Genomic DNA, 27,484 nt, shown 5'->3' on the forward strand with positions numbered 1-27,484 from the left:
TAGAATTGAATTTGCTGAAGGGAAATTTCTAATGCAGGCTTTGCAAAAGAGATAGAATTAACTTACTACAAATAAAGTTTTCAAACATGACTAGTTTGACCATGTCTGTTTTTCCTTATTAAGAAGGCAAATTTCAAAGTCCAAACTATACGTTTTAAGAAGGTCCTTCTTCTACATAGTTAAGCAGTCCACCCATACTCGCAAAACAGCCACATTTTGGGGTCCTTTTACTAAGGCACGCTAACCAATTTACCGCATACAGACGATTAGCGCATCCTAAATGCTAAGTCACAATCATAGGATATTTTAGGAAAAATTAATTAATTGGTAAATACCTTTGAAAGCAGAATGGGAAAATGAGCCTGAAATCTATAACCATCCCCCCCCTCTCTTTTACAAACAGGTCTTACAAACAGCTGCAGTACTCTAGAATTAGATTACAAGTTGAGAGAATAAGTAATATGTTTATTCTTACCTGGTATAGCAACGTATCCAGCATACTGATACTAAACACCCTGCCAGCAGCAAAAGGGAGGCGAAACATGAAGGCCAAGTTGGACCCATTTTCCCGTTCTTTCTGTGGATAGAGACAAACACTGATTATGTCAGTTGGAACACTTTCTTTGCTGTAGTGCAGTGGTTCTCAACCCTGTCCTGGGGCACTTTTCAAGGCTGTATTGTTTGTTCCCCTGATGAGCCAAACATTGGGAAGATCGGAGAAGACGTGGCAGCGTTGGAGCTCAAGTCGTCTTTTGTTAGCTAAATCCTTGAACATGCCTCCGGGTGACTTTGCCCTTTTCTAAACCTGAGCTGTTCTGTGAGGGAGTTTTTTTTGCCAGTGAAAGTATCAAAAGCAGTTTTGATTTGTACCTTTTGATTCTATACTGCTACATTAGTCTAAGGATTTTTCTTCCTCTTTTTGGGTGCATATTGGGTTTGAAGAGAGGGGTACCTCGGTGCCACGATCACACATTTTGACTCATTATATGAATATATTATCAATGAAATAGTGGAGGAGAGTCATCAGTGTGAGGTTATGAGCTCTGAGAAACACTCAGTAAAGAGGTTCTAATGCTCAGGATAACAACGACCGAGACTAAATAGCTATCAGCCACACATCATCACGGGAACGTTCCAAGTGTGTGATATGTGCAATAAATCAAACTCGTGCATAAACTTTTAGATCTACTAGCAGTAACAGCACACAAATTCAATGAGTCATACAAGCCCCTCTACTGCTAGACCCAAGACCCACAGGTGAAAAAGTACATAACAATGAAAATATTTATTGGTACTTAGCTGGAAAGAACACTAACAGCATTCAATGGCAGTTCCATGTGATATAATAAGTTCTATGTCCAATCGCGGTCCTACCAACCTGGGTTTCAGGGCGACAGCCCCTTCTTCAGGGACCCGTGCAGTCTAGAGTCAGCGGGTCGGCAAGGCAAAAGCCTGCACTAGAAATGGGATTAGCATGTGGGATAGTCCCATGCTAGGACACACTAAGCCCATTTACTTGCACAGCTTAGTCAAAAAAGCTCTTAAGTTAGGGTTACTTTATGTCTGGATTTATCTGGACATGTCCTCTTTTTAGAGGACTGACCAGGCATCTGGATGGGTTTTCAAAACCCAGCAATTTGTCAAAGTTTTGAAAAACATTGAACTCAGAGCCGCGTCTGGAGGGCATCTGCGTATGTGCGGATGCGACACAATGATATCACACATCATCACATTGTAGTAGTACCCTCTAGAGGTGGCCCCGAAAAGATTAGGTTTGTGTGGGGCTGGGGGGCAGAACAGGGTGGGGCTGTGGGTGGAATGGGGCGGGACAAGGGCAAAATGAGGCAAAATGTCCTCTTTTTTTAATACAAAATCTGGTAACTCTACCCTAAGTGTGTGTGTTTCCGTGTATATGCTAGTAAGAAGCAGCGCTTAAAAAAATAAAGAAGTCCAGATTAGATGTTTGATTATATTATAGCAAACACAGTGTAGAAGCAGCATGCTCCATTCAAGTGTCCTCTTTTGGCTGGTACCATTTTTACCATAACATGAATTTATCTCCACTGAAGTAAAAAAAAAAAACATTACATTTGGCAAAATTAAATCAGAGAACTATAATAGTTTTTGGAAGTCAATGGAATAGTGGTGCTATATTTGTGAAATTGGGATCATCCAGTTTAGAATTTACCCTCCTGAACATGGTCATATTTTCAAATTGACACGCCCATAGATATTTGCTTGAATTTCCAAACCTCAAATGGAAAAGTAGGGCGAGCTCTTGAAGATGACTTACTTTTTCTAACTTAGAAAGTGCCAGTGAGTAACAGTCTTTAGCTCTGAACTGCATAAACCTCATGTTGGAGGGATGCGTCAGCTCCGTTGTTATGCTAAGACTTGGAAACAATCTAAAAAGTAAAACAGATGCTTAATTCTAGACACAAAAGAAGATAGATCATTACTTTTCCAAAAACGTTGAGCCCTAGATGATATTTGTTGGGAACCTTTTATTACTTGGCCTGAATTGTTCAAACATTTCATCCGAGTTTATCTGACTTCATGCTTGGGGCTCTACCTACTTTTCTGCCAATCCAGTGGCCTAATTTAAAAGGACTCTGCTATTAGAGACCAAATCACAATCAGGGTTTTCTCTCTGTCAGTTTATCTATTTTGTTTGTTGCTGTAAGGTAAAACCAAATCTATTAAATTAACTCTGACTTCTTTTTCCACTTGTATTCATCACTCAGGTCCTGTGGATTTCCTAGTTATATGGAAAGAACTCAAACTGACTCCAAAAAGAAAAAGGTACTTACCTGAACATTGTCTGAACATTGACTATGGTTTTTGCATCAGCCATGTAGTCCTCTTCAGCGCTCATTGTGCTTTCCTTATCCACAACCACCAGATTGTCAGCGTAAATGATTCCACACTGGAGCAGGTTATCTAAGCTGAAGGCAAAGATGGACAGAACAGAAAGGACTAAGTGTCAGATGTACAATATACTCTGTCATGCCGGTAAAAAAAATCTGGGTAGGGAGCGATTTTCTTTTAAAGACCTCTGCACACACAAATATCATGAAAATCATATGCACTAATCGGTGGATTTGGGCAGTCCTGCCAGCTCATTTGATTGCCGCTTCCCCTGCCAGCTCAGCTGATCATGGTCATGAAGCCACGATCAGCCGAGAGGCAGGGGAAGCCCTGAAACCACTGGCAGCTTCGGGGAGTCCTGTGGCTCGGTTGATCGGGGCTTCCCCTGCCAGCTCAGCTGATCATGGCTCTAGAGCAGCAATCAGCTGATCTGGCAGGGAGAGCAAGGTCTGCAGGCTCAGCTAGGGACTTTTTTTAAAATGGTCGCAGCTGTTGTGCATGTGTTGCATGCCTCACAGAACACATGCACAACAGCTGCCAGCAGGTTCAGGCATGCTGGAAATTTTTGCTCTGTAAAAAGAGCCCTTTTGTGTATCACAAGGAGAGCTTATTTAAATACTACTGAGCATTTGCATAGGGTTCTTGGTGGCTGCTACGTGGATTGGTAGCAGTCCCCCGAGAACACTTTTGAACATTGGGAGGAGAGTTTCCATGCCAGTAAGATTATTTAATGAGTCTTACTGGCCCAGAAAGCTTTTGAGCATCTGGGCCTAAGTCCTTAGTCTTTCCAAGGGTATCAAAAATACCAACAAAAAACAGGCAAGAATAAATTATTGGGGTAGGGGCTTGGGGGAAGCAATGCATTTTTGAAGTTTAATAGAATTGTCAAATAATAATATATAGCCTTTGAGGTTATGAAGTCAAAGATTTAATTGTTTGGTATCAACCAGTTAAAATTAATTCAGAGCTTCCTGAATGGGTTATGGATATCCCAGATTCTACCTTGTTTTCAGGCTATCAGCTATCAATATGGAAGACATAATTACAGAAACCTAGCAGCTGAGAATGTCTTGAAGCACCTGGTTCTATAATCATTCAGATGTGTACAACTTTTTAAAGGTTCCTAATCATACTGCGATCCATGTAGATCTTAAGAGCCTAAGGCATGGAACTGCATTACCAGCTTCCACAAACAAGGAGACCTGAGCAGTATTAATAGAGAACATGTCAAATGGGCACTGTGAGAGCCTTCTTGCAAATTACCTTCTTCAAGAAAACCTAGATGAGCTTCATATTGGCCACTAGGGGGATCCCTGGAATAGTCTCTCCACAGCTCATGAACAAAGATTGAAATGCAACCACTGGAAAAGACTTTCTAAACCAGAAGTTATCCTTAAATTACTCAACTCATTGATAAAATGTTATTTTATTTGGTCCAGAGGAAAAACAATAACATTGGACAACAATATTTTTGCTTCTTCAACACTTTTGGGTGTATTTTACAGATTTTTGGCCGCTGATCATGAAAATCACGTTTAAAATTATATATCATGTATTGTTTTAACAAAAAAGTACAATTTTACAGTTTCTTGTTATACTTTCAGGCTAATGCTATTCATGTAATTAATTCTTAGCCTAATTATTAACATAGGTCTATTGCTCACGTTATACCTTGCTGGATATAGTATGGGCATATCCAGACATACATTCAGGGCAGGTTGCATAACGTCTAATCTAATCTAATCTTCTATTTGTGTGTTGCGCATACCTATTCAGGCTCTAGACGACATTCAGAGAGGGGTTGAAAGAGGATCAGGAGGAGGGACTAAAAGGGGCCTTGAAAGGGGGGAAGGGTAAGAGGGGGGCTAGAAATCATAGTTGTCTAGGAGCTCATCTAGCGAAAGAGGTAGAAAGATTAATTTCTGAAAAGTCAAGTAGGTTCAGCTATCAATGTGGAAGGTTTTCAGTTTTTGCCGGAATGTTGTATGTTTAGTTTCTTTTCTGATCATTTCTGGCAGGTTATTCCATGGAAATGATGCAGTCTGGGCATGCCTCGGCATGCTTGTAAATGGGCTTGATGGATGCTGCATGAAAAGGCTATATAAAAGCATATGAAAACATGGAACTGCTGTTAAAGCATATCCAGTACACAAAGTACAACTGGAACATCTACGGTGATCTTAAAGTAGTAGCTTTGCTACTTGGAATGCAGCTTGGATATACCAAGTACTGTTGTTTTATTTGTGAATGGGACAGCTGTGCTAAGGAGTTACAATACATTCAAAATAACTGGCCACTCCATAAGAATTTGATTTCAGGACAGAAAAATGTGGTATGAGCCAATTGTTGACCTGACATAGATATTTTTGCCGCCTCTTCACATAAAACTTGGACTGATGAAAACTTTTGTAAAAGCAATGAACAAGGAAGGCAAAGGATTTCTTTATCTAAGACAGATGTTTCTAAAAATAACTGATGCCAAGATTAAGGAAAGTCCACAGATCAAACACATCAGCAATGATGAGAGGTTTGAAGATCTGTTAAGTCGAGCCAGATAAAATCGCCTGGAAAGCATTCAAGGATGTCGCTGAGAATTTTCTTGGCAGTTATAGAACACCAAACTATATTCAACTGGTTGACAAACTTCTTAGAGCATACAAAACCATGAAGTGCAACATGTCATTGAAGATGCACTTTCTACATTCACACTTGGACTTCTTCCCTGTAAATCTTAGTGAAGTCAGTGACGAACATGGCAAAAGGTTTCATCAGGACATTGCCACTATGGAAAAGATATCAGGGCAACTGGAATCCATCAATGCTGGCTGACTATTGTTAGACACTGCAACAAGATACACCAGACACTGAATACAAATGAAAATCAGCAGGAAAACATTTTTAGCCATGGCGAACTATCAGAAACTTTGTGTATTACATGTTATAGTTAATTAAAGATACCATTGTGTTTCTCAAAATTCCTACGTGATACAGTCAGTGGGAAATTATATTTGTGTTTATTTTAAAGGGGCCTATCATAATCACCAGTTTAAGGAAGCAAAACTTTTAGAAAAATGTGTTGTCTGGTGTAATTATACATATGTCAGTGTCTAAATTCTGAGATAAAAGCCCATGATTTTAATATCTGCATCAGTGGTGTAGCCATGGGTAAGCTGGAGTAAGTGAGCGAGGCAGGCGTTCTTGCCACTGGAGGACTCTTACAGCTGGTGGGGCTTGGGGAAACCCTACCAGCTCAGGTATTTTTAATGCTTTGAGTTAGCTTGGGGGGAGGGGATGTGGGGACCATACGTGCCCGCCAAGTGGCCCAGCCAAAATTTGAGGTCTGGCTATGCCTCTGACCTGCATTTTTTTGCTAGAGTGGGAATAAAATACGCCATAGCTACACTGCTTCCTTTAACTTTTATCTCAGCCTTCTTTTGGAAATATGGTAAATTTGTAGAAAAGTAACTTACTTATCAATTGTGCCAACCATGAAGTACACCATTGGAAAACAACTGATTGCCTCCAAAAAGTGGTTATCGGGCCTGCAGGAGACACAAAGTAACCAGTTTTAGGCTGCCCTTTTCTCCCATTATTTTGGACTTCCTCATCAAGTGGAACTGGTTTCTATTGGGACTGCATGTAAATTTTTTTCCCTGACTTGTAACCACCTCCCATAATTATCCTGCAGCTGTGAGTACAGACGATGGATTCCCTCTGGAATCTGGCATATGTGCAGACATAATTAATTCTTCGGTGGACCCAAGTATTCTAGGCCCTCTGGACCAGTCCCTCCATGGCCCTGCTGCTTCCCCCCCTGCCCCCCTCCTGTGAGAGTGCACATCCGGGCCTAGCTCCAGAAGTCCAGCAGACCCAGAAGCCTTCCCACTGATGCAAAATCCCAGCATCAAAGGAAAAAGCTTCTGGGACAGCCTCAGGTAGCGTGTAGGAACTGCTGTCCACTACCTTTTAAAGACTGCAAATTCAGCTGCACTGAATAATGAAGAAGGTAGGAGGAGGCAGTACTTGGACATCTGGAGCCGGGCCTGGAGGCAGGTACACCAACAGTATTGAGAAGGCAGCATTCCAGGCCCCACCTGAACTCTTTGGGCCCGAGGCACATACCTACTTGACCTACCCTTTAATCCTGCCCTGCATATATATGCTCTTAGCTAAGCACTAGGCACCACTACAGAGCAGTGGTTCTCAACCCAGACCTTAGGGAAATACCCAGCCAGTCAGGATTTCAGAATACCCACAATGAATATACATGAGAGAAGATTCACAAACAATGGAGGTAGTGTATGCAAATTGTGGGCATCCTGATTGACTGGGTTAAGAATGCCTGCTACTGAGTGACAGTTGGGCCTTTCTCCCTCAGTTTGGGAATGCTGCCACAGAAAAGGATGGCCCATTCCATAGTTAATAAAAAAAGACAACACATTTCTATATGTAGTACTCAACCAGATTTCTAAATAAAAATATTGGTCAAACTTTGTCCTGTATAGGTTTACTTTTGGTTAAACAAGCTTTCTTCTTGACTTTTACATGCTTTGTAATGAGCATTAAAGGCCAGGTTAATCACAGTTCTGATCTTCCACAACTAGAACTGTGAAGGCAATAGACTAGAAATTCAAAAATGTTTTTTGTTTTTTTTCATGCCTATGTAAGCAGACCCAGAATCTGTTAAAAGTGCTGACTGGTCTTTGGTGCCTTCAGTGGTAGGCCATTTCAGGCCTGCCATCTTCACTTTTGATTCATAAAATACTAGGTCCCCTTCTATATTTTATTACAATTTTTTTTTTAACATAAATATGAACAGTCTTAGGAGATCATTTTGCCATCTTTTGTTCTCTTTATTCTGGATTTGGAAAATATCCTACATATTGTGAATAACTGAAGGCCCAGTCAGGGGTTCATCCCTCTTTTCCTGTGCTGGTTGCATTTACTTCTGCGTTTTATTTATCTCTCTGTTCTTAAGACCACATTGCCCTTACTGGAATACTTAAAAGCATGTGACCCTTAGCAGTTATTTAGAAGTAACCATCTAGGCAGGGGCAGGCAGCTATGTGCCTTCATAGAACAGCCCCCACCTGATTACTGCTGCACAAATTAGTCCACCACTCTGAAGCAAGTTAAGAGTAAGTGTGTGTGTACACACTAGTAGCAATCGATGCATGTACTTGAAAAGAAAAACATTTGCATAAGTGCCAAACCTGCCTCATTCCACTCAATTTCCACCTCCACACACACCTACGGGTCCATTGCATAAAAGCAAGTGAGCATATAAAATACCGCTGTTCTACATGCTTCTCATTTGTAAAATTACCCCACCCCCTCCCTCCTTATTAATAAACAGTCAGAGCTGGGATTTTTTAATAAACACAATATTTAGCCTAAAAGGAACTCACGGGTTATCAAGCAGCAGAACAATCGGGTTGAGTTCTTTCCTAGATCTGTAGTAGGCTCGGAGAGGAACAATGAAATTATACAACCCGTTGCCAGCCGTCTCTGCAGACACAATAATCAACTTGTTTTTGAAACCATAGGCCTTTGCATCTTCAAAACTGTTGTGCTGGCATCCCTGCAGGGAAAGAGCCAAGGCAGTGGGGGAAGGGGGGGGGGAAGCGCTGTCACTATATAATTTCTTTTAGAGTTGCACAGTTGAGGAATGGTGTAAAGCTGCAAACAAGATGTCAGTGAATTCTCTTGGGGGAGGAAATGGGATCTCCAGATGCATTGAAAGTCACATAACTAGGTTTATATCAGTGGTCTCAAATTCAAACCCTTTGCAGAGCCACATTTCGGTTTTGTAGGTACTTGGAGGGCCTCAGAAAAAATAGTTAATGTCTTATTGAAGAAATGACAATTTTGCATGAGGTAGAACTCTTTATAGTTTATAAATCTTTCCTTTTGACTAAGTCTTAATAATACTATTGTAATTTATAGCTAAAGAGACATATGATCAAGAAACTGTTTTATTTTACTTTTGTGATTATGATAAACATACCGAGGGCCTCAAAATAGTACCTGGCAGGCCGCATTTGGCCCCTGGGCCATGAGTTTGAGACCACTGATTTATATCATTCATTGCTCATGCATATAAATCTGAACCTGGGCACAGACTTAGCAGTGTAGAGACACAATTGCAATTTAAGGAATTCAGGATTCAATAAATAATAAATCAATGGAAGATGGACATATTTGACCAAGAGGTTCCCATAAGCTTATCCATCTTGAAGGTGCTTGGTCTTCAAGCTCAACAAGTCAGGTTTTTAGAACACCTCTAATGAATATGCATCAATCACAAACAAAGAAGCCACTAAAACTGTAATACTAATTACATCATTTATTACAATTTAATTTTTTTTCAATCTTCCATTCAAAACATCATTAACTACTTATGAATACTTCCAACACCAAATATAATCACATTAGAAGCCCTTCCCTTCCCCCATAACATTAAAAGACATTGACATAAAACATTGTCATTTATCACTCAAGCCATATAGCCATTGGGCATGAACATTGGAAGATCTATGACAAAAGCCGTTGGCTGGTTGTTTGAGTGATAAATGACAATGTTTTATGCAAATGTCTTTTGGAAGTATTCATAAGTAGTTAATGATGTTTTGAATGGAAGATTAAAAAAAAAATTAAAGCATAATAAATAACATAATTAGTATTACAGTTTTAGTGGCTTCTTTGTTTGTGATTGATATAATTAATTGAAGCCAAAATTTATTAGTGATTGGTCCCAATTATTATGTATTGGGTTATTAATGAATATGTATGAGAAAGATGTGTATAAAATGGAGGTAAAATCTATGGGTGTGAAGAGTAAAATAGTAGTTGCTTCAGCTGAGAATCATGTAGTAGATTTCATTTTGGTTTTATTTACTGCACTCCAAGCCACAGAAGCTGCTCAACGCAGTTCACAAAACAATTTTAAAACACCTACTTGATCTATTGCAGGGGTTCTCAACCCAGTTCTCGTGATACACCTAGCTAGTCAGGTTTTCAGGATAACCACAATGAATATGCATGAGATAAATTTGCATGAATTACCTCCCTTGCATGCAGATTTCTCATGCATAATCTTTTACATTGCTGCTGTAATTGGACACGTTCATAGGTTTTTGTCCATGAACTGCCACAGCATCTCTTTTGGGATCATGTCAGGACTTTCACTAGGCCAGTCCAAAACAATTTTTTTTGCTCCTCATTCAGATGCAGACATGCTTTTGTGTTTTGGATCATTGTCTTGCTGCATAACCTAATTACACTTCGGCTTCTGCTCATGGGCAGATGACCAAACATTCTCCTTAAGAATTTTCTGGTACAGTGCGGAATTCATGGCTGTTTCAATAATGGTAGTTTCTAGTTCTTGAAGCAGCAAAGCTTCTCTCTACCACCACACTACCACTAAAATCAGAACAAACTCAGGATCTTCGCTTTCTATGACTTTAAACCGTATATGAAACTGCTCCCTACTCTATCACTCCTGACTCTTCCAGCAGTGACTGCCTCCCTCCTGCATCTCCCCTTCCTGCCCCATCACCCATAGACTCTCTCTTGGCTTACTTTTATGAAACCCTGGTGGTGTAGTGGCCTCTTTGGAGAGCAGGAACAAACTGCACTCATTCCTACCCCATTCGCTGCTCCAATCCAAATGGCTGCCAAGACTGATGCAGAAGGTCCTGGCAGCCATTTTCTGATTGGAACCAGCATAGGCAGAGGACTCATTCCTGCCCAGTTTTTAATGTTGCTAATAAAAGTTGTTTGGCCTTTACTTCTAGACTTTTTGGTCTTTTTCCTGATCTGTTCCTTATCCCTTCCTGGTCTGGCTCTTGTGGACCGTTTGACTCTTTGCTTTCTGAGACCTTCACTAAGGTAGATCTAGGGAGGGCCTATGGGTTGGGACACAGAATAGCAATTGCAGGGGCTGGGGAGCGAGGTTCAGTTTCAGCTGAAAATGCATAGGCTTTTTGACCAAAACCCAAACCCGGGTTTTCGTGCCAAATCTGAAGCCGAAATTCAGTCAGCTACCACCACTACCTGGCCTTAAAGTTATGATCTTACTGTGGAATGTTGTATTTGCTTTACTCCAGAGCTGTGTTCCACTTTTGACTTTTCTGTTCAAAGAACACAATCCCCAGAGACTACGGGGATCATCCAGGCACATTTTGCAAATATGAGACAAGCACTGATGTTACTCTTGGACAGCAGCAATTTCTACCTTGTTACTCTCCCACAAATCCAATTTTTTCTCAGTTCTGCTTATTGTAGAGGCATGAACACTGACCTCAGCTGAGGATACAGAGGCCTGCAGTTCTTTGCATGTTCTTCTGGAATATATTATGACTTCCTAGATGAGCTGTCTCTACACCCTTGGAGTAATTTTGGCAGGCTGGTCACTCCATGGAAGATTCACCACCATTCCAAATCTTCTCCATTTGGAGAGAACGTGGTTTGATGGCATCCCAAATCTTTAGAAATGGTTTTGCAACCCTTTCCAATGTGATACATTTGAAGAGATGAGAACAAAGTTGTTGAAATGTCTTTTGCTGGTGACTCAATATTTAGTGAGGTTTGGAATCAACAGAGCTGGCTGCTATCAACCCTGGCTGTGTTCAGTCAAATCTAATAATCATCCAATTGACCAAATTTAATTGATAAAGGGGGCTGTTACTTTTCAAATGGGTGACATTGGTGTTGGGCAATTTTTGCTCCTTAAATAAATGAAGTAATATTTTAAAAACTGTGTTATGTGTGTACTCAGCTTCCCTTCGTCTAATATTACATTTTGTTTAAAGATCAGAAATCATGACATTCAATATGACATACTGTATATGTATATGTAAACTGTATATGTAATATGTAATAACTGATATGACATACCATACTGTATATGTAATAACAGATAAAATCAGTAGGGGTAAATACTTTTTTGTATCGCTGTATTGGACAAAACAGCAGCAAGAGACTGCATATTATTTAATATGAATCATATTCACTCTCCCTCTAATTTAAATGATTTCAGCAATGGCAACAAAATGTTCCCCTTAAAGATTTGCCACTGGGATGAAATAATAAGAAGCTGGAACAAGAGCTCTGAATCATCATATTCCACTGAGAATTGAGGCACAAAGGACCAGCATGAATGCCCTTCCATTTCTGATGAGGTACTGGAGTTGCTGTGCGGAGGCCTTTTGCTTTCAGCTCAGGGGGCCATTCATCTCTTCAACAATGACACTGCAAGATGACTCTCACACAGCACAGGCTCAGCCCAGTCTTTAAGATATGAACACAGAGCTGGCATACTGTACCTTATCCAGCCTAAGGCAGCAGAAAGAGGCTTTCAGTGGCAGGAGATGACAAAGCGTTGGGGAGCTTCCAATGTAGGGAGAGTTAGGAGGATAACCCTTCACGTACCTTAAACAAACAAAATTCATTGCCCAGTTAAAGATATTCCTGCTTTCTATTCAGTCAACTTTTACATACAATGGTACTGATTTTAGTTTTATTTTGATTGGTTTTTGTTTTCCGTTGGAGAAATTGTTAATTCTGGTACACCCATTTGCATTATAACAGCTTTCCTAGCCCTGGGAGGACATGACACGGATTGTCAATGTGATTAAATTGGTATAAATTATGAAATACATAGAAATGGCAAGTCTGTTGAGGATCCTAATATTCCCTTGTGCTCCCAAGAACCAGCTTCAGCTTTAAAACCCATGTTACAGTGGTTAAACTCTTATCATTCCTAGAGCAGACATTCCCAAACATGTCCTGAGAGACCCCCCTCCCCCCAGCCATCTCAGCTTTCAGAGTCTCCATGCATGAGCTGGAGGTAGTGCATGCAAATCCCTCTCATAAATATTCTGAATATCCCAAAAAGCCATCTGCAATGGATCCCCCAGGACAGGCTTGAAACTTCTGTCACCATCTAGTTGTCCTCTCTGAATTACCAAATCATCCCCTTTCTACTTTCTTAGTCAACTAATTTATAGACTGCAAATCTTTACAGTAAACATAAATAATCATAAAACCACATAGATAAAACATCTGTTAAAACATTCAGAATGCTAAGTATACATCACAACTAAACAAAACAATCAATCTACGGTGTCTAGTGATTTAAAATCAACAGATCTGCACAATAATCATATTTTTTGGAATATCTGAATCTAATTAGCCAAGTTTGTCCGTCAAGACCCTTCTCTTCCCTTGTTTAAAAGCAGACTGAAAACCCAGCTTTTTGATATAGCTTCAATCCTTAACCCTACTCCTCTGCCTTCCAACCCGGTCCCTTAACCCATGTACACATCTATGTGGTTTTATGATTATTTATGTTTACTGTAAAGATTTGCAGTCTATAAATTAGTTGACTAAGAAAGTAGAAAGGGGATGATTTGGTAATTCAGAGAGGACAACTAAATGGTGACAGAAGTTTCAAGCCTGTCCTGGGGGACTCCATTGCAGATGGCTTTTTGGGATATTCAGAATATTTATGAGAGGGATTTGCATGCACTACCTCCAGCTCATGCATGGAGACTCTGAAAGCTATTTGTCTGTCTTGCCTGTTTAGATTGTAAGCTCTTTCGAGCAGGGACTGTTTTCTTACTCTTTGTGACTCTGTGCAGCGCTGTGTGTGTCTGGCAGCGCTATAGAAATAATTAATAGTAGGAGTAGTAGTAATGAAAGGAAACGGTGGTGAAAGGGCACACTTTCGTCTAAACAATTTTAAATAGCACAACAATAAATATTAATATTTTTGAAACAGGAGGTCCTAAGAACATAAGAGTTGCCGCTGCTGGGTCAGACCAGTGGTCCATCATGCCCAGCAGTCCGCTCACGCGGCAGCCCTTTTGGTCAAAGGCCACCGCCCTAATTGAGACTAGCCCTACCAGTGTACGTCCTTGTTCAGTAGGAACTTGTTTAACTTAGTCTTGAATCCCTGAAGGGATCCCTCAGTATGATTGCATAGAACTATATTCATTTGTTTGAGACTGATGGCAGCGTTCTTCAGAGGGTTTTTTGAAATGACGAATCTAATGAAAAGCATCACTTAAAATCCATCTTTGTGCTTGGAGACACTTTGGAGAGTCCCGGTTTGAAGTTATCGATCGGAACGGTTACAACCTGAGGCAGCATTAATGCGATACGCTGGCCACCGTGGGTGTACCGGTTGGTCTTGTGAGATAAGTTGATTTTTTTTCATCTATCTTTAAAGCTTCACTTCTTTTCTGCACTGCACAGAGCCAGTTTAATAATGTCAGGGGTGGGTTTTTATGCCTATGAGGTTTAGCCTGAACACCTTAAATCCCTTTCTGTGGATGGTGGGAGGCTTTTTCCACCCTTGATATACCAGTTCTGGCCTGTGTATAAACACTGCTTTTTACCTTGCACTGTCTGTATGAAAGTGTTGATATTATTGGAATTTCACTATATCTATGTTATTCCTGCTAGTCACTAAAAATCCAAGCCAAGTCTTTTGTAGGTTGAAAATTATTTATCCCCCAAAACACAGTAAAGTGAAAACCACTCAGTAAACAATAAACAACTGTTTTCACAAATAAATGCACAAGGTCTAAGTTTCGCTATTATTCAATACATCACATCATTATGTTTACATATACATGGGCCAATCAGACATCTTAGTCTACATTGCACAGAGTATTTTGAGCAAAATAAAGGAGATTTTTTTTTTATGCCTATAAGGTGGCGTTTAGCCTTGCCTTAAAGCTGTGATCACAACTTGCTTGTGCTACGTGGTCTGAGGCTTTTTCCTCCTTTTATGTTTGATTGGCCCGTGTACATATGTAAACATAACGATGTGATGTATTGAATGAATGAAACTTAGACCATGTGCATTTATTTGTGAAAACAGTTGTTTATTTGTTGACATGAATTTCCATTACATGTATGAATACTAAAGTTAGCTACATGTTACCCTACAGTCTTACAAAAATTAACATGTGTTCACACTATTTCCTATCAACCTAAGCATTCTGTACAGTAGAGAATGACACGGGGACAAAATTTTCCCCGTCTCAGCAGGAAAATTTTCCCCATCCCTGCGAGTTTTGTTGCTGTCTCTGCCCCATTCCTGTACGCTCTGCCTTAACCGCACAAGCCTTAAACACTTATGATTTTAATGTATTTGAGGCTTGTGCAGATGAGGACAGAGCTTGCAGGGATGGGGCAGGGACAGGAAAAGAACCTGCGGGGATGGGATGAGAAAATTTGTTCCCGCGGGGACGGGGAAAAATTTGTCCCCATGTCATTCTCTACTGTGCAATTCTGGTCACTTACAGGGGAATTCTGTATAGATTGTTCAAAGTTAGGCACCGGGATGATCTGCACTAAGTGTGAGCTCTATAAAGGTTTAGCTTGCATTTTGCACCTCACTTTGGATGTAGGCAGTTACACCTGCCAAAGACTGGTTTATTGTTTATTATACAGAATTTGCTATACCACTGTATCTTAAAGGTAGTCAAATAATTTACAAAGGTAATGAAATCAAAGGAAATAATGCTATAAAATTGATCGGACAGACCTTAACTATTCACACTCAACTAATGGCAGTTAGGTGTGCAAATGTAGGTATTCCATAACACAGCACCTAAATTTTGGGAATGTCCCTGGCCAACCCATGCCTCTCCCATGGCCACGCCCCTTTTGGAGTTCTGTAGTATGACAATTAGGTGCACATGTTATAGAAAAGGCCACCTGCTCTCATTGATTACTAGTCTTAACTCTTCCCATTCCCCAGTTGAAACTTGGCCACTGATGGAAATTCTCAGAAAGTGATGTCAGAGGGCAGGGTTACCACAGCCACATCAGGCCAATCTTTGTCCCAGCTCTACGATGCTCTGCCTATTTGATGGTACTGTTCAGAGCAACGAAAGGAGTACAGGCCGCAGGATCTTTGAGCATGTGCAGTGTTGCCTCTTCCTCCTTTGGCTTGACTCCTCCCCCAGTCTTGACACTTCCTGTTCAAAGGAGGGCCACAGGGGAAAGCAGGTGCTGCAAATGGTTTGAGATCCCACAGACTACTTCTGAATAGGAAGCCCTAGGATTGAGAGAGGCAACAGGAACCACAGACCTCTTCAAAGGGGAGCCCTCAAGTTGTTTGGAAAACAGTAATGTTGTGTGTCTAGGAAGGGATGCTTTTAGCACTTCCTCGTGCTTGCAATAAAATCTCTTTCAGGTTGCCAAATTGTCAAGAAATTCAAAGTGGATCTAAGGAAATCCTGAGTGGATTTTTTGAATCTATGGATCCACTTTGTATTTTCCCCTGGCCTGCTGCAAACTATAGTGGATTTATTTAACAGACCTGGAGAAAATATCCTTTTCTGAGTATACCTTTCAAACTGTTCAAACAACCTTACTTTTTCTCCATCATGCTGCATATGGTCAAGGCCCCTCTGCCTTGCACTACTACTGCTGAACATCAGTGAAGGAAGGGATAGAGGAAAATGATGAAAGGAAGTCAAAGGAAGAAAGGATGGAAGAGAGAATATTAATGGAGAGGAAGAAAAGAGGGATGACTGAAGAACGGGGGCTGGGGAAGACATGAGGAGGCACATAAGGAAGATGGAGGGAATGTGGAAGGATGCAATGTGTTATATGGTGAATATATGAGACTTGGAAAAGGAAAAGGTGTCTGTGAGAAAGAGGAGTGTATGTGTAAGATAGTGGGAAGGAAAGCCTGGTAAATCACCATAAAAGGATTAAAAAAATAAAAGTGAAAAATAAAATAAATTATAGACAAGAAATAGAAAGTGAGGTTTGAGATAGCATGAGGTAGCAGGTGGGAGACATTTAAAGAAGGTCTAACAACACAGACTAGGTAAGAAAAAAAAGGAAACAAATCAGATGAGAGGAAATACAGAAAAATGGAAAATGAAAATACTGTATAAAGTATGAAGAGACAAAAGAATCCGAGTGGAATCAGAAGAAAGGAACGCAAAAAAAAAAAAAATACAGTGGTACCTTGGATTATGAGCATAATCCGTTCCAGGAGCATGCTCGTAATCCAAAATGCTCGTTTATCAAAGCGAGTTTCCCCATAGAAAATAATGGAAACTCGCTTTGCTACGTTCCCCCCCCCACCCCCGATAACCGGCATCGCTCCCCCCGCTCGCAAAGGCCCCCTCGCTCCAACCGGCACCCCCCCCTGCGCGAACCGGCCTCCCTGCTCGAACAACTTAAACTTACTCCCCCCCATCTAGCGCAGGCACAGATTGTGAGCCTAGAAGATCTTCCGGCTTCTGCCTGCCTGCCTGCATCGAGCATGCATCTGCGCATGCTCAAGGACTTCTAATTCTCCCTCTCGCCGAGAATCTCAGCGAGAGGGAGAATTAGAAGTCCTTGAGCATGTGCAGATGCATGCTTAAGGCAGGCAGGCAGAAGCCGGAAGATCTTCTAGGCATACGATCTGTGCCTGCGCTAGACGGGGGGGGGGAGGGGGGTAAGTTTAAGTTGTTTGGGCGGGAGGGGGTGCCGGTTGGAGCGAGGGGGCCTTTGCGAGTGGGGGGGGAGCGATGCCGGTTATCGGGGGGGGGGAGGGTGGCTCGCAAATCGAGTCAACAATCGTCTTGCAAAACACTTGCAAACCGGATTACTCGCAAACCAAGGTTTGACTGTATATGAAGATGAGAACTAAAGAGTAGAGGTAAGTTATAGGGAGAGGATTAGAGGCAGTAGAAAAATTAGACAGGGGCACTGTTCGGGCAATTAGGCCTGATGGGCAGCCGCGGGTGCGGACCGCTGGGCAAGATGGACCTCTAGTCTGCCTCAGCGGAGGCAACTTCTTATGTTCTTATGTATGCTAAAGGAGAAAGTAAAGTGACAGGCAGTAGTGGGTTTATGGTTATTCAGATCTGGTACAGGAAAGCCTTCTTAGCTCTGCAGAAAACAGAACTGAGGAGCCACGAGCCTATGTCGGGCGGGAAGGCACTTGCGTATGAAAGGTGCAGGCTATCGCAAACTTTATAAAAATCTTAAAGTATCAATGCGCTTTTAAAGTGTCTGTATCGGGGTTACGTGGATGATGTCACCCACATGTGAGAATATGCTGCCTGCTTGTCCTGGGATAAATAAAAATACTTAATGCTTCAGAGCAGATTTGTTTTGGCTGCTTGTAACCTTTAGACTGGGTAACTTCTCGAGATGTTTGGTATAACAAAGTAAAGATTTGGAAGATAATTCAATATTTATTAGATGCATAATTTACTGAAAGGGTCAGTTTGGTTAAAATAAATGGGGACCTGTCCACAAATGTTAAGGTGGCCCTAGCTGCATGGAGGAGGCCCAACAGGAGAAAACGGAATGAGTGAAAGTGGGAGCATAGAAAAGAGGAAGCAGGAGATTGATGAGGCTATGCTCCCCAACTGAAGTGAGTCACCAGCTGCCTTTTCCCATCTCAAAAACGATATGGTAGAACATGAAAAGGATGACAAAAATAATAAAGAGGATGGAACACGTCCCTTATAAAGAAAGGTTTAAGAAGTTTGAGCTCTCCAGTTTGAAAACATGATGATGCATGAGTGAGATGGCACAGTTCAATGGGTAATGGTTGTTTAACTTTTCAAGAGGATGCTCCGTGAAATTAAGGAGCAGCAGACCGAGAACAAATTGTAGAGAGAATTGTTTTCACACAGCACACAATGAAACTGTGTAATCTGTGTTGTTGGCAGATGTGATCAAAATGACTAAAATAGAGTTGTAAAGAGGTTTGGACAAGTTCCTAGAGAAAAAGTCAATAAAACTGATTAGTTGTGTAGATTTGCAGTCGAAAAACCATCACTTATTTTTGAGATCTGCCAAGTACTTGCAAACCAAATGAGCCACTGTTGGAGACCAGATGCTGGTACTGTTAACTTTGATCTGACTCAACATGACTTCCCTTATATTCCTATGTAATGAAAATTCGGTACAAAGCGTACTTACTCCTGAACAGGAAATGCTTCATCATCTGATTGAGTCATCTCATCTTCTGATTGGTCACTGAGCAAGTCACATGGTAGGACTGTAGAACTGTCTGCTATTTCCAAAACAGGTCCAATGCTGGGTCTTCTGCTTGAGCCATTTTCAGATGGTAATGTTAATTTACTACTGCTAATGGGCCGACATTCTGTGTTCTGTAGGTCCATTGCAACTGTACCTGAATAAACAAAGAAAGGAGTGCATGAGCAAGAGAATCAAAATATATTTTTGTAATAATCAGAAACTATCTACATCTTAAATGGAGTTTATAATACGACTGAACCTTATCCCTTCCAGTTCTAAAGAAATACTGTTTTTATTGAATAGATGGTAGGTAGAGGCAACAAAGCAAAAGTGCTATTAAAATTCAAGAGGCAATTCTTATAAAGAAAAGTAAATTTCTAGTTGGAGAAGAGGGCAATTTTATAAAAGGCGCCAAAAATCTGAGCGCTAAACAAATATTCTATAATGGTAAATTTGCACGCTATATCCATTATAGAATACTAACGTAAGCTACTAGTAATGCACCATTTAGGCACTGCCACTTATACCATGCTAATAGCAGACATTTTAAGGCCCTTATTCGTATTTTAGATGTCTGAAAACTGGCATTTAGACATCCACATTGCATCCTTCCACATTCCCTCCATCTTCCTTATGTGCCTGTCTATGAAAGAGCGGGACCTGGGATTGATTGTGTCTGATGATCTCAGGGTGACAAAACAGAATTTATACACAATACAAAAAGCTATTACTTCAATTAAAAATTTTTATTACAAACTTTGCATACAATCGTATTATAAATATCAATCAAGTACAGTAGTACAAATTTTTCTATCACCAAACGTACAAATATCAAGACACCCTCCCTGTCTCTCTATAATTATAAATTCACCCTAAAGTGTCCAATTAGATATCCAGTCTTCTTTTCACTAAATATGCCACCATTTTAAAAGTCATTCATAATAACTTGTCGCAGATCACTCTGTTCATCAGATAAGCTGTTATTCTTTACAATTCTCATGCTGAAAGGTAGTTTAGTAATCAGCCAAGCTCTGGAAGCAGTTCTTTGATCAGCCATGCCTGACACAAGACTGTGTTTCGCTAATAAGCGTCTTCAGGAGCTTAGGCAGGAAAGGGCTCCTCTTTCTTAATTCATTCCAATATTAATTCTATCAATGGCAGCATCAGGAATGGGATCCCCAAACCTGGATTGTAAGTCATCCACCTCCCAGTTCAGGACAAAATGGTAGAAACAGGCAAAACAAGTAGAAAAGGTGACTGGCAAAGCCAGGAAGATGCTTGGGTGCATAAGGAGAGGAATGGCCAGTAGGAAAAGGGAGGTGATAATGCTGTTGTATAAGTCTCTGGTGAGGCCCCATTTGGAATACTGTGTACAATTTGGGAGACTGCACCTTCAAAAAGATATAAATAGGATCAAGTCATTCTAGAGGGCTGCTACAAAATTGGTTAGTGGTTTTTGTCATAAATTGTATGGGGACATACTTAGAGACCTTAATGTGTATACTCTGAAAGAAAGACAGGATAGAGGGATATGACAGAGATGTTTAAATATCTCTGTGGTGTTAATGTACAGGAGGTAAGTCTTTTTCAAAGGAAGGAAAGTTCCGGAAGGAGAGGGCAAAGGATGAAATTAAGAGGTGATAGGTTCAGGAGTAATCTAAGGAAATACTTCTTTACAGAAAGGGTGGTAGATGCGTGGAATAGTCTCCCATTAGAGGTGGTGGAGATGAAGACCGTATCTGAATTTAAGAAAGCACAGAAAATGGATATTATCTATCTTCATTCCAACCCTGATTATGAGTATGACAGAATATCTTATACTGCACATGTTTGGTTGTGAATATCTATAACCATTTATCAAAACATAAAAAGGTATTTTTTACATGCACAAATTAGTCAGATACTAAAGGTACCTGGAGGACAAAGGGATTGAGGGGTACAGATAGGAGTAGAGGTAGGTAATAGGGATAGAATTAGAGGATTAGAGGCAGTTACAAAATTAGTCATGGACACTGTTCAGGCAATTAGGCCTGATGGGCCGCCGCGGGAGCGGACCGCTGGGCAGGATGGACCTCTGGCCTGACTCAGCGGAGACAACTTCTTATGTTCTTATGTTTTGCTACACAAGGTAAGTAGAGGCCTAGAACACTGTGACCGAGTGCCATGGAAAGCGGTGATATATCAATACAACAGAACCCATAGAATTCAAGGCTAGTGCATTAGACCAGTGGTTCCCAACCCTGTCCTGGAGGACCACCAGGCCAATCGGGTTTTCAGGATAGCCCTAATGAATATGCATGGAGCAGATTTGCATGCCTCTAACTTCCATTATATGTAAATCTTTCTCATGCAAATTCATTAGGGCTAGCCTGAAAACCCGATTGGCCTGGTGGTCCTCCAGGACAGGGTTGGGAACCACTGCATTAGACTATTTCTATGATAACTGTTATTACAGTGCAGCCTTTGGATTTTTTTTTTTTTCCTTTCTCCCTCTTTCTTTTGTTCTCTTCATTTTAGAGAGTAATTGAAAAGAGAACAAAAATAGGCAGAGGGCATAGAAGAGCGACTTACTTTATTTCCAATTAAGGTGCACATATTGTCCAAATGTCACCACAAAACTAGAAACATATCAGAAAATAGCTGTTAGCAACCAGAGAATTCATTTTAAGCCCAGCAGCACCTCCGAACATACAGTTTGCTGAAAAAAGCAGAGAGACTGGTCGATGCAGGAACTAATGCAGCATTATAAAGCATGCTTAATGTATGTGCTTGTCAAACCAATATATTTTGCTATTCATACAAACTGCTACTGGACATCGATGAAATAAACAATGAACTGTGTCGATTTAAATCTTCAGCAGCGTAACCACTGTTTCAATGTGTAGGTTGGGTGTTAAAAGCTATAAAGTGATGACTTTGAAACTGATGCTACTTTAAAGTTCTGCATCCAAGTGCTGATGGGATCTTTTAAGAAGAGGAGGAGATAGTGGATGGGCAGATGAGCCATTTGGCCTTTATCTGCCATCACGTTTCTATGTTTCTGCATATATAACTGGTGGTTTTGCAGATAAAACAGTAAGATATGCAAAATTACTTTGCCGTTATAAAAAATAAAAAAATCTATGTGGCTGCCCACAGTGCTACTCCCATTAATGCTTTTGCCTAAATGCTTTTGCCATGTCTCACCGCTTTTATCCAAGCTCCACTGGCTTCCGATTATCTCCAGAGTCCACTTCAAATGTGCCTGCCTCACTTTCAAGATCCTACATGGTATCCTCCCTCCCTTCATTCCTCTTTCTTGGAACTCCTCTAACCCCAATTCTGCCAGATCCACCCAAAAACTGAAACTTTCCTTTCCCTCTCTAAAAGGCGTTTCTCTTGTAGGAAAACTAGGTTCTTCCCTCCCTTTCAGAATCACTCAGCTCTGGAACAACCTTACCTCCCCTCTTAGGAATCTGAGCTCCCTCCAACTCTTCCGTAAACATCTGAAAACCTGGTTATTCTAAAAAATGTAACTCCTCCTCCCTCTCTGGTTATTCTAGTCCTCTAAATTTTCTCTTCATTTTGCCTCTTCCCTCCACTGGAGTTCCTTTCTACCCTAACTCTTGTTAACCGTGTCGAGCTTTACGAATGTAGAGATGATGCGGTATACAAACCTAAGGTTTAGATTAGATTAGATTAATGACCTCTGTTCTACATATGGTTAGGATAGGTTGGAGTGGGTTTCAATGGAAACTCCAGTGGTGGGAACCTAAAGACAGTACTGGGTGGACTTTTATGGTCTATTGCCCAGAAATATTCAAGAAAAAGCAATTTAACCATGAATATACTATATAATGAGTGTGACTATTGGGCAGACTGGATGGACTGTTCAGGTCTTTATCTGCTGTCATTTACTATGCTACTGTTTGTCAGCTATCAAGGAAACACTCTGTTGCCCCAGCCATACTGTTCATATGCTCCAATACTAAAGGACATCTCACTAAAGAAATACTTTCATAGTGTACACTGGACCACCAAGAGGGGCAACCCGGAATTAAGAACTTTTTACCGAGTAGTCACCATAATAATTGTCATCAGTCCATTAATTTGCCAAAACACAGTTTTTATAAATAAATTTCAATGACGTTTTCTTTTTCAGTCTCAAAATACAGCAGAACCTCGGTTGTCGAACATAATTTGTACCTAAAGGCTGTTCAGAAACCGATTTGTTTGAAAACTGAAACCATTTTCTCATAAGAATGAATGTAAAATGGATTAATCCGTTCCTGAACCCCAGATGATTGCTTATTTAAACCTTTATAACAGCACTTCATGCATAAGATCGTATACAAAAACAGCGAAAGTGCATAAAATCTTAGATGAAATGAATAAACACAATAAATAGATAAAATATAGACAAAAATTTAACTTCACTTACCTGTACAGAGGAGAGTCGATGGCGTAAGTGGAAGGTGGTGAGGAAGAGGAGAGATGTTTTTGCTTGAAAGGGGAGTCTCCTTCCATAAGAACATCAGGTAACTGTCTTTCAGGGGGGAGTTCTCTTTCTCTTTTCTGTCTCTTGGTGCTACTCGACTCTTGGTACTACTCAACACTAAAACCTGTCCAATGAGATTTGCTTTTGCCTGTGTTTTAAAATGTTTCTGAAGTGAGACATGGCATTGTCATTGAAAAGGTTATGATATGGTTTGCCACAGGATGATATCTTTCCACAAAACTTTGTACCTCATCCCATTTCACACATATTCCGTTGATCACAGAACTAGGAACATCTTCCTTTCCTTCCTCTTGTCTCTAAAGACATTTCCTCCAATAATAATGAGGGAATTTCCATTCTAAGCTAAGTGGCATTTTTGAACTCACAATAAAAAACAACATATTTAAGTTTTAATAGAGCCTTGGTTGTTTGGTGAAAAATTATGAAAAAAATAACTAAAACAAATATCCGTATAAAGAACCTAATTGGGCATTCAAAAGAGAGGTTTTTGAGGATCAATGAAAGAGAACAGAACACTGTTCAAAATAGACTTTATTATCCAACAGGATTGTCTGTAGGGTGTGGCCACCGGGCCCTGGACTAGGCGAATAGCGCCTCGGGTGGACCACAGGTATATTGCGCTGGCGTGCTGCTCAAACTAGAGACAGTCCCCACAAACCAAATATCAGATAAAACAGTCAAGTGGAAACCAGGTAATTAATCAAAATCCTATCCAGGGTTCTTTATTTCTCCAAAACAAAATCAGAATGGCAAACAAGCAACAAAAAGGGAAAATTCAAAGCACAAATCCTGGTCAGCAAATCAGGATATACAAACACTCTGGTGTCTCAACAGTACAGTACAGTACAGCACAGCTTTCTGCAACTAGGCCTCACCTGGGCCTAGGCCTTGTTCTGGCCCTAAAACTGGGCCTTTCTCAAAAGAGAGTTAAGTCCAACTATCACAGTGCACCACTTCCACAAAACACCAAAGCAAAAAGTAAATGTTCAGGAGGCCCTCAACTCTCTGCTCCGGAGCTGGGGCAGGAGAACTGCCAAGTTTGTCTTCATACAACTATTCAAATATTCCCACCCAGGTCTTGACAAACTTCTCCCTCTTAAAACAGTTCTCAGTCCCTGTACATTGATGTATTCAAACCAAAAGCAATGCAGTTCAAAAAACAAAACAAAGCATTTGACCAGCAAAACAAACTGTGAAAGTACCAGCCATAGTCCTTTATGACAATGCAGCTAAAGAGCCCTGCCCCCGCCTGGGGCCTTGCATTTGGGCTCAGCAGTGCTGTGAGCAAAAAGCAAAAAGCAAAAATAAAAACCTCTTTCTCACTAAGCTGCAGGCTGTAACACAAGCCCTGGAAATTGTCCATACAAAACTTCACAACAGCATAGAAAAACAGTTCACTTCAAAGCAATGGCTAGTTTGGAAAACTTCCAAAAAACCCACACAGGTTTTTTTAGTTAGTAGTCTTGCAGGAAATACCTATTTCCATTGCTTCATGTTCTGGAAATATCTGTTCACCAACCTCCATTTCCTTCACCTGAAGTGTGGCCTCAGCTTCCTGGTAAGGAGCTCCATTCCCTACTTCCATTGGCTCCAGGCTATCTACTTGCTCTGGTCTGGCTGGCTGCTGAGCCCAGGAGAGAGGACCTCTTCCCTTCCTAGTCCTCTCTGATTCTGAAGGGAAATCAACTGGCTTTTCAGTGTGAGAGCCAGGCCCTGCTCTCAGTGTACCTGCACTGCTCTGAGGCTCTCTTGGGCTCCCCCTGTGGATGGTCAGGTAAATGCAGTGCTTTCTCTTAGGGGCATTTTGCCTAAACCTAATATTCACAGGTTTGGAGACAAACCTTGCAGAGCTGGGCTTAGTTTCCATATCCTCAGCTTCTGAATGGTCAGAAAGAAATTCATCTTCTGTCAAATCCTCCCTAGTGTAAACAGGGAACCTAGGCTGCTGGGCTCTGCGGGGCTTTGGAACAACTTTCCTAGCCCTGTCTCTACCTCTCCTGGGGTTTCTAGTTGGGAACAAGTCAGGCACAGAGTCTGACTGGTCACAAGGGATGCTGAGATCCTTTTCCTCTCTCTCAAAACTATTGACTTTTGTTAGAGATCATATTTGTTGGGTTATTTCACATATTGTTGGTCACTTTAGCCCTATGTTTTTTGGTAGTTATAGTGCTTGTAATAAAACACATGCATTAAATCATATTTCATGTGCCTTTGCTTACATTAGTGTAGTAGATGCTTGAAGAGCTGGGATATATATTTCTTTATTCCAGAAGAAAGAGACCCCACACTGTCAGTGTTTCGGCTCGTAGCCTGCCTCAGGGGCCTTCTGAGCAATCATACAATTTTTCTTTTGGAAAGTTTGAATAGAGAAGGAGGACAAGATCCTCTGTCGTGAATCGCTGAAAATAGTTAAATCATTCTTTATTGGGTGATATTTGGTTTGTTGTGTACTTGGAATTCCCTTTCTTTGTGTGTTGTATTTGCTTACATTAGCACACATTAGTTTAGTTTAGTTTATTATTTGTTTGCCTTTGAATTAACATCCTTAGATGGCAGCTCTCCAGGGCAGGTACCTACTGGACTACTTGAATTTGTATCTCACTTTGGATTCAGAAAGGTGTTTACATCTACAATTCAAATCTTTCATTCCTGTGGTACTCACCCATGCTGGCAATGATACTATGAACAGGCAGCCTGGAAGGCCCGTCATACCATCCCCGCCCAGAAAATCCTTTCTTCTTCTGCTTTTCCTCCTGTTTGAATATAAAAGCTGAGTTTTCCTCTTTAGTGATGTTGATGTAAAAGCAGGTGTCCGCTGCAGCCATGATATGTCTGGGCCCTGGATTTAGCAGGATACTCTTATTATCTTCTCTTCTCACGCCTATCAAGCACACGCCATACCTAGTGCAAAGTCACATCACACGTGCAAAGTTAATGCTGCTCATTCTAAAGAAAATCCCAAAATCACTCGTAAGACAGTCTCAGGGGCAATAAAAGCAACAAAGACCCTCATCTCTAAGCTTAATGGTAGAACATGTTTAGTTTCAAAAGCCTGATGCTGCTTCTTACATAAAAATTAAACAATACAGTGTGCTAACATTGCCATCTGCGTCACATTTATTTATATAAACTAACTTAACTGCCTTTTGTGAACAAATATCCTATCGAGATGATGTACAGAAGCAAATCATCAAAAACAAAATTAGTGAAAAAAAAGATTAAAAAGGGGTGCAAAAACATATGATGACATGCAAAACATACTAGAATAAAATGCAGTCAAATATAAGATATTACATTCAAGGCTAGACTCAATTAGGGCACTGGTCTTTGACCTAAGGGCCACCGCAGGAGCGGATTGCTGGGCACGATGGATCACTGGTCTGACCCAGCAGCAGCAATTCTTATGTTCTTAATATTACTAGGAAAATGCCTTTCATTACTGTCTGCCAAAGTTGATGTCAGCAGAGCTGAAGATATGTATAATGTGGTTAGGGTACCGCTGCGTTGGAGCTACATTCAATAAACAGTGCTCAAAAATCAATGCAAAAAAAAAATTTCATAATCAATCTAATCTAATACAAGTTTTCTGAATCACTCTAATACCATTAAAGCAAGGCAATTTACATCAGAAAGAAGCCATAATAATTCTATGGAAAAATACAATTCTTTGGATAAAAAGATATCCTTATAGTTCTTTAGATAGAAATGCTAACTTTACAATCTATCATCTAAAAATGTTTTAAGCATTTTACAAAATCTCCAATAACTAATTTCTGTCCTTATTTGCCTAGGTAAATCATTCCAAACAACAATGGCAGCATATGTAAAAAAAAAAGGAGTTAAATTGACGCTTAAAACATATACCTCTAAAAGGGGGAAACTGCAAAAAAAATGCACTGCTCAGTCTATTAGATGAATAATGCAAACGTGAAATGAACAAAGTGAGATGATCTGTATAATATGATGAATCAGTCAAACAGTTTTAAACTTTACATTTCTCTATAGGCAGCCAATGAAATTTCTTATAGAATATAGAAACACTATTGTATCTCCACAGGCCATATATCGGCCTCACTGCAATATTTTGAATCAGCTTTTTTT

General features: G+C 40.5%; 1 protein-coding gene across 1 annotated transcript in view; it reads right to left on the bottom strand.

Annotated features, from left to right (window-relative positions):
- KCNT1 (potassium sodium-activated channel subfamily T member 1) overlaps positions 1 to 27,484 on the bottom strand; it is a 152,545-nt gene that overhangs the window by 39,668 nt on the left and 85,393 nt on the right. Inside the window, exons 12-18 of the mRNA XM_033962267.1 lie at positions 26,046 to 26,284; positions 18,826 to 19,039; positions 12,195 to 12,300; positions 8,277 to 8,449; positions 2,811 to 2,945; positions 2,294 to 2,405; positions 476 to 577 (exon numbers count right to left, since the gene is read on the bottom strand). Coding sequence (XP_033818158.1) covers positions 476 to 577; positions 2,294 to 2,405; positions 2,811 to 2,945; positions 8,277 to 8,449; positions 12,195 to 12,300; positions 18,826 to 19,039; positions 26,046 to 26,284 — 1,081 coding nt within the window. The remainder of the gene's footprint in view (positions 1 to 475; positions 578 to 2,293; positions 2,406 to 2,810; positions 2,946 to 8,276; positions 8,450 to 12,194; positions 12,301 to 18,825; positions 19,040 to 26,045; positions 26,285 to 27,484) is intronic.

This window comes from Geotrypetes seraphini, chromosome 10 (genome assembly GCF_902459505.1).
Source record: "Geotrypetes seraphini chromosome 10, aGeoSer1.1, whole genome shotgun sequence".
NCBI lineage: Eukaryota > Metazoa > Chordata > Amphibia > Gymnophiona > Dermophiidae > Geotrypetes > Geotrypetes seraphini.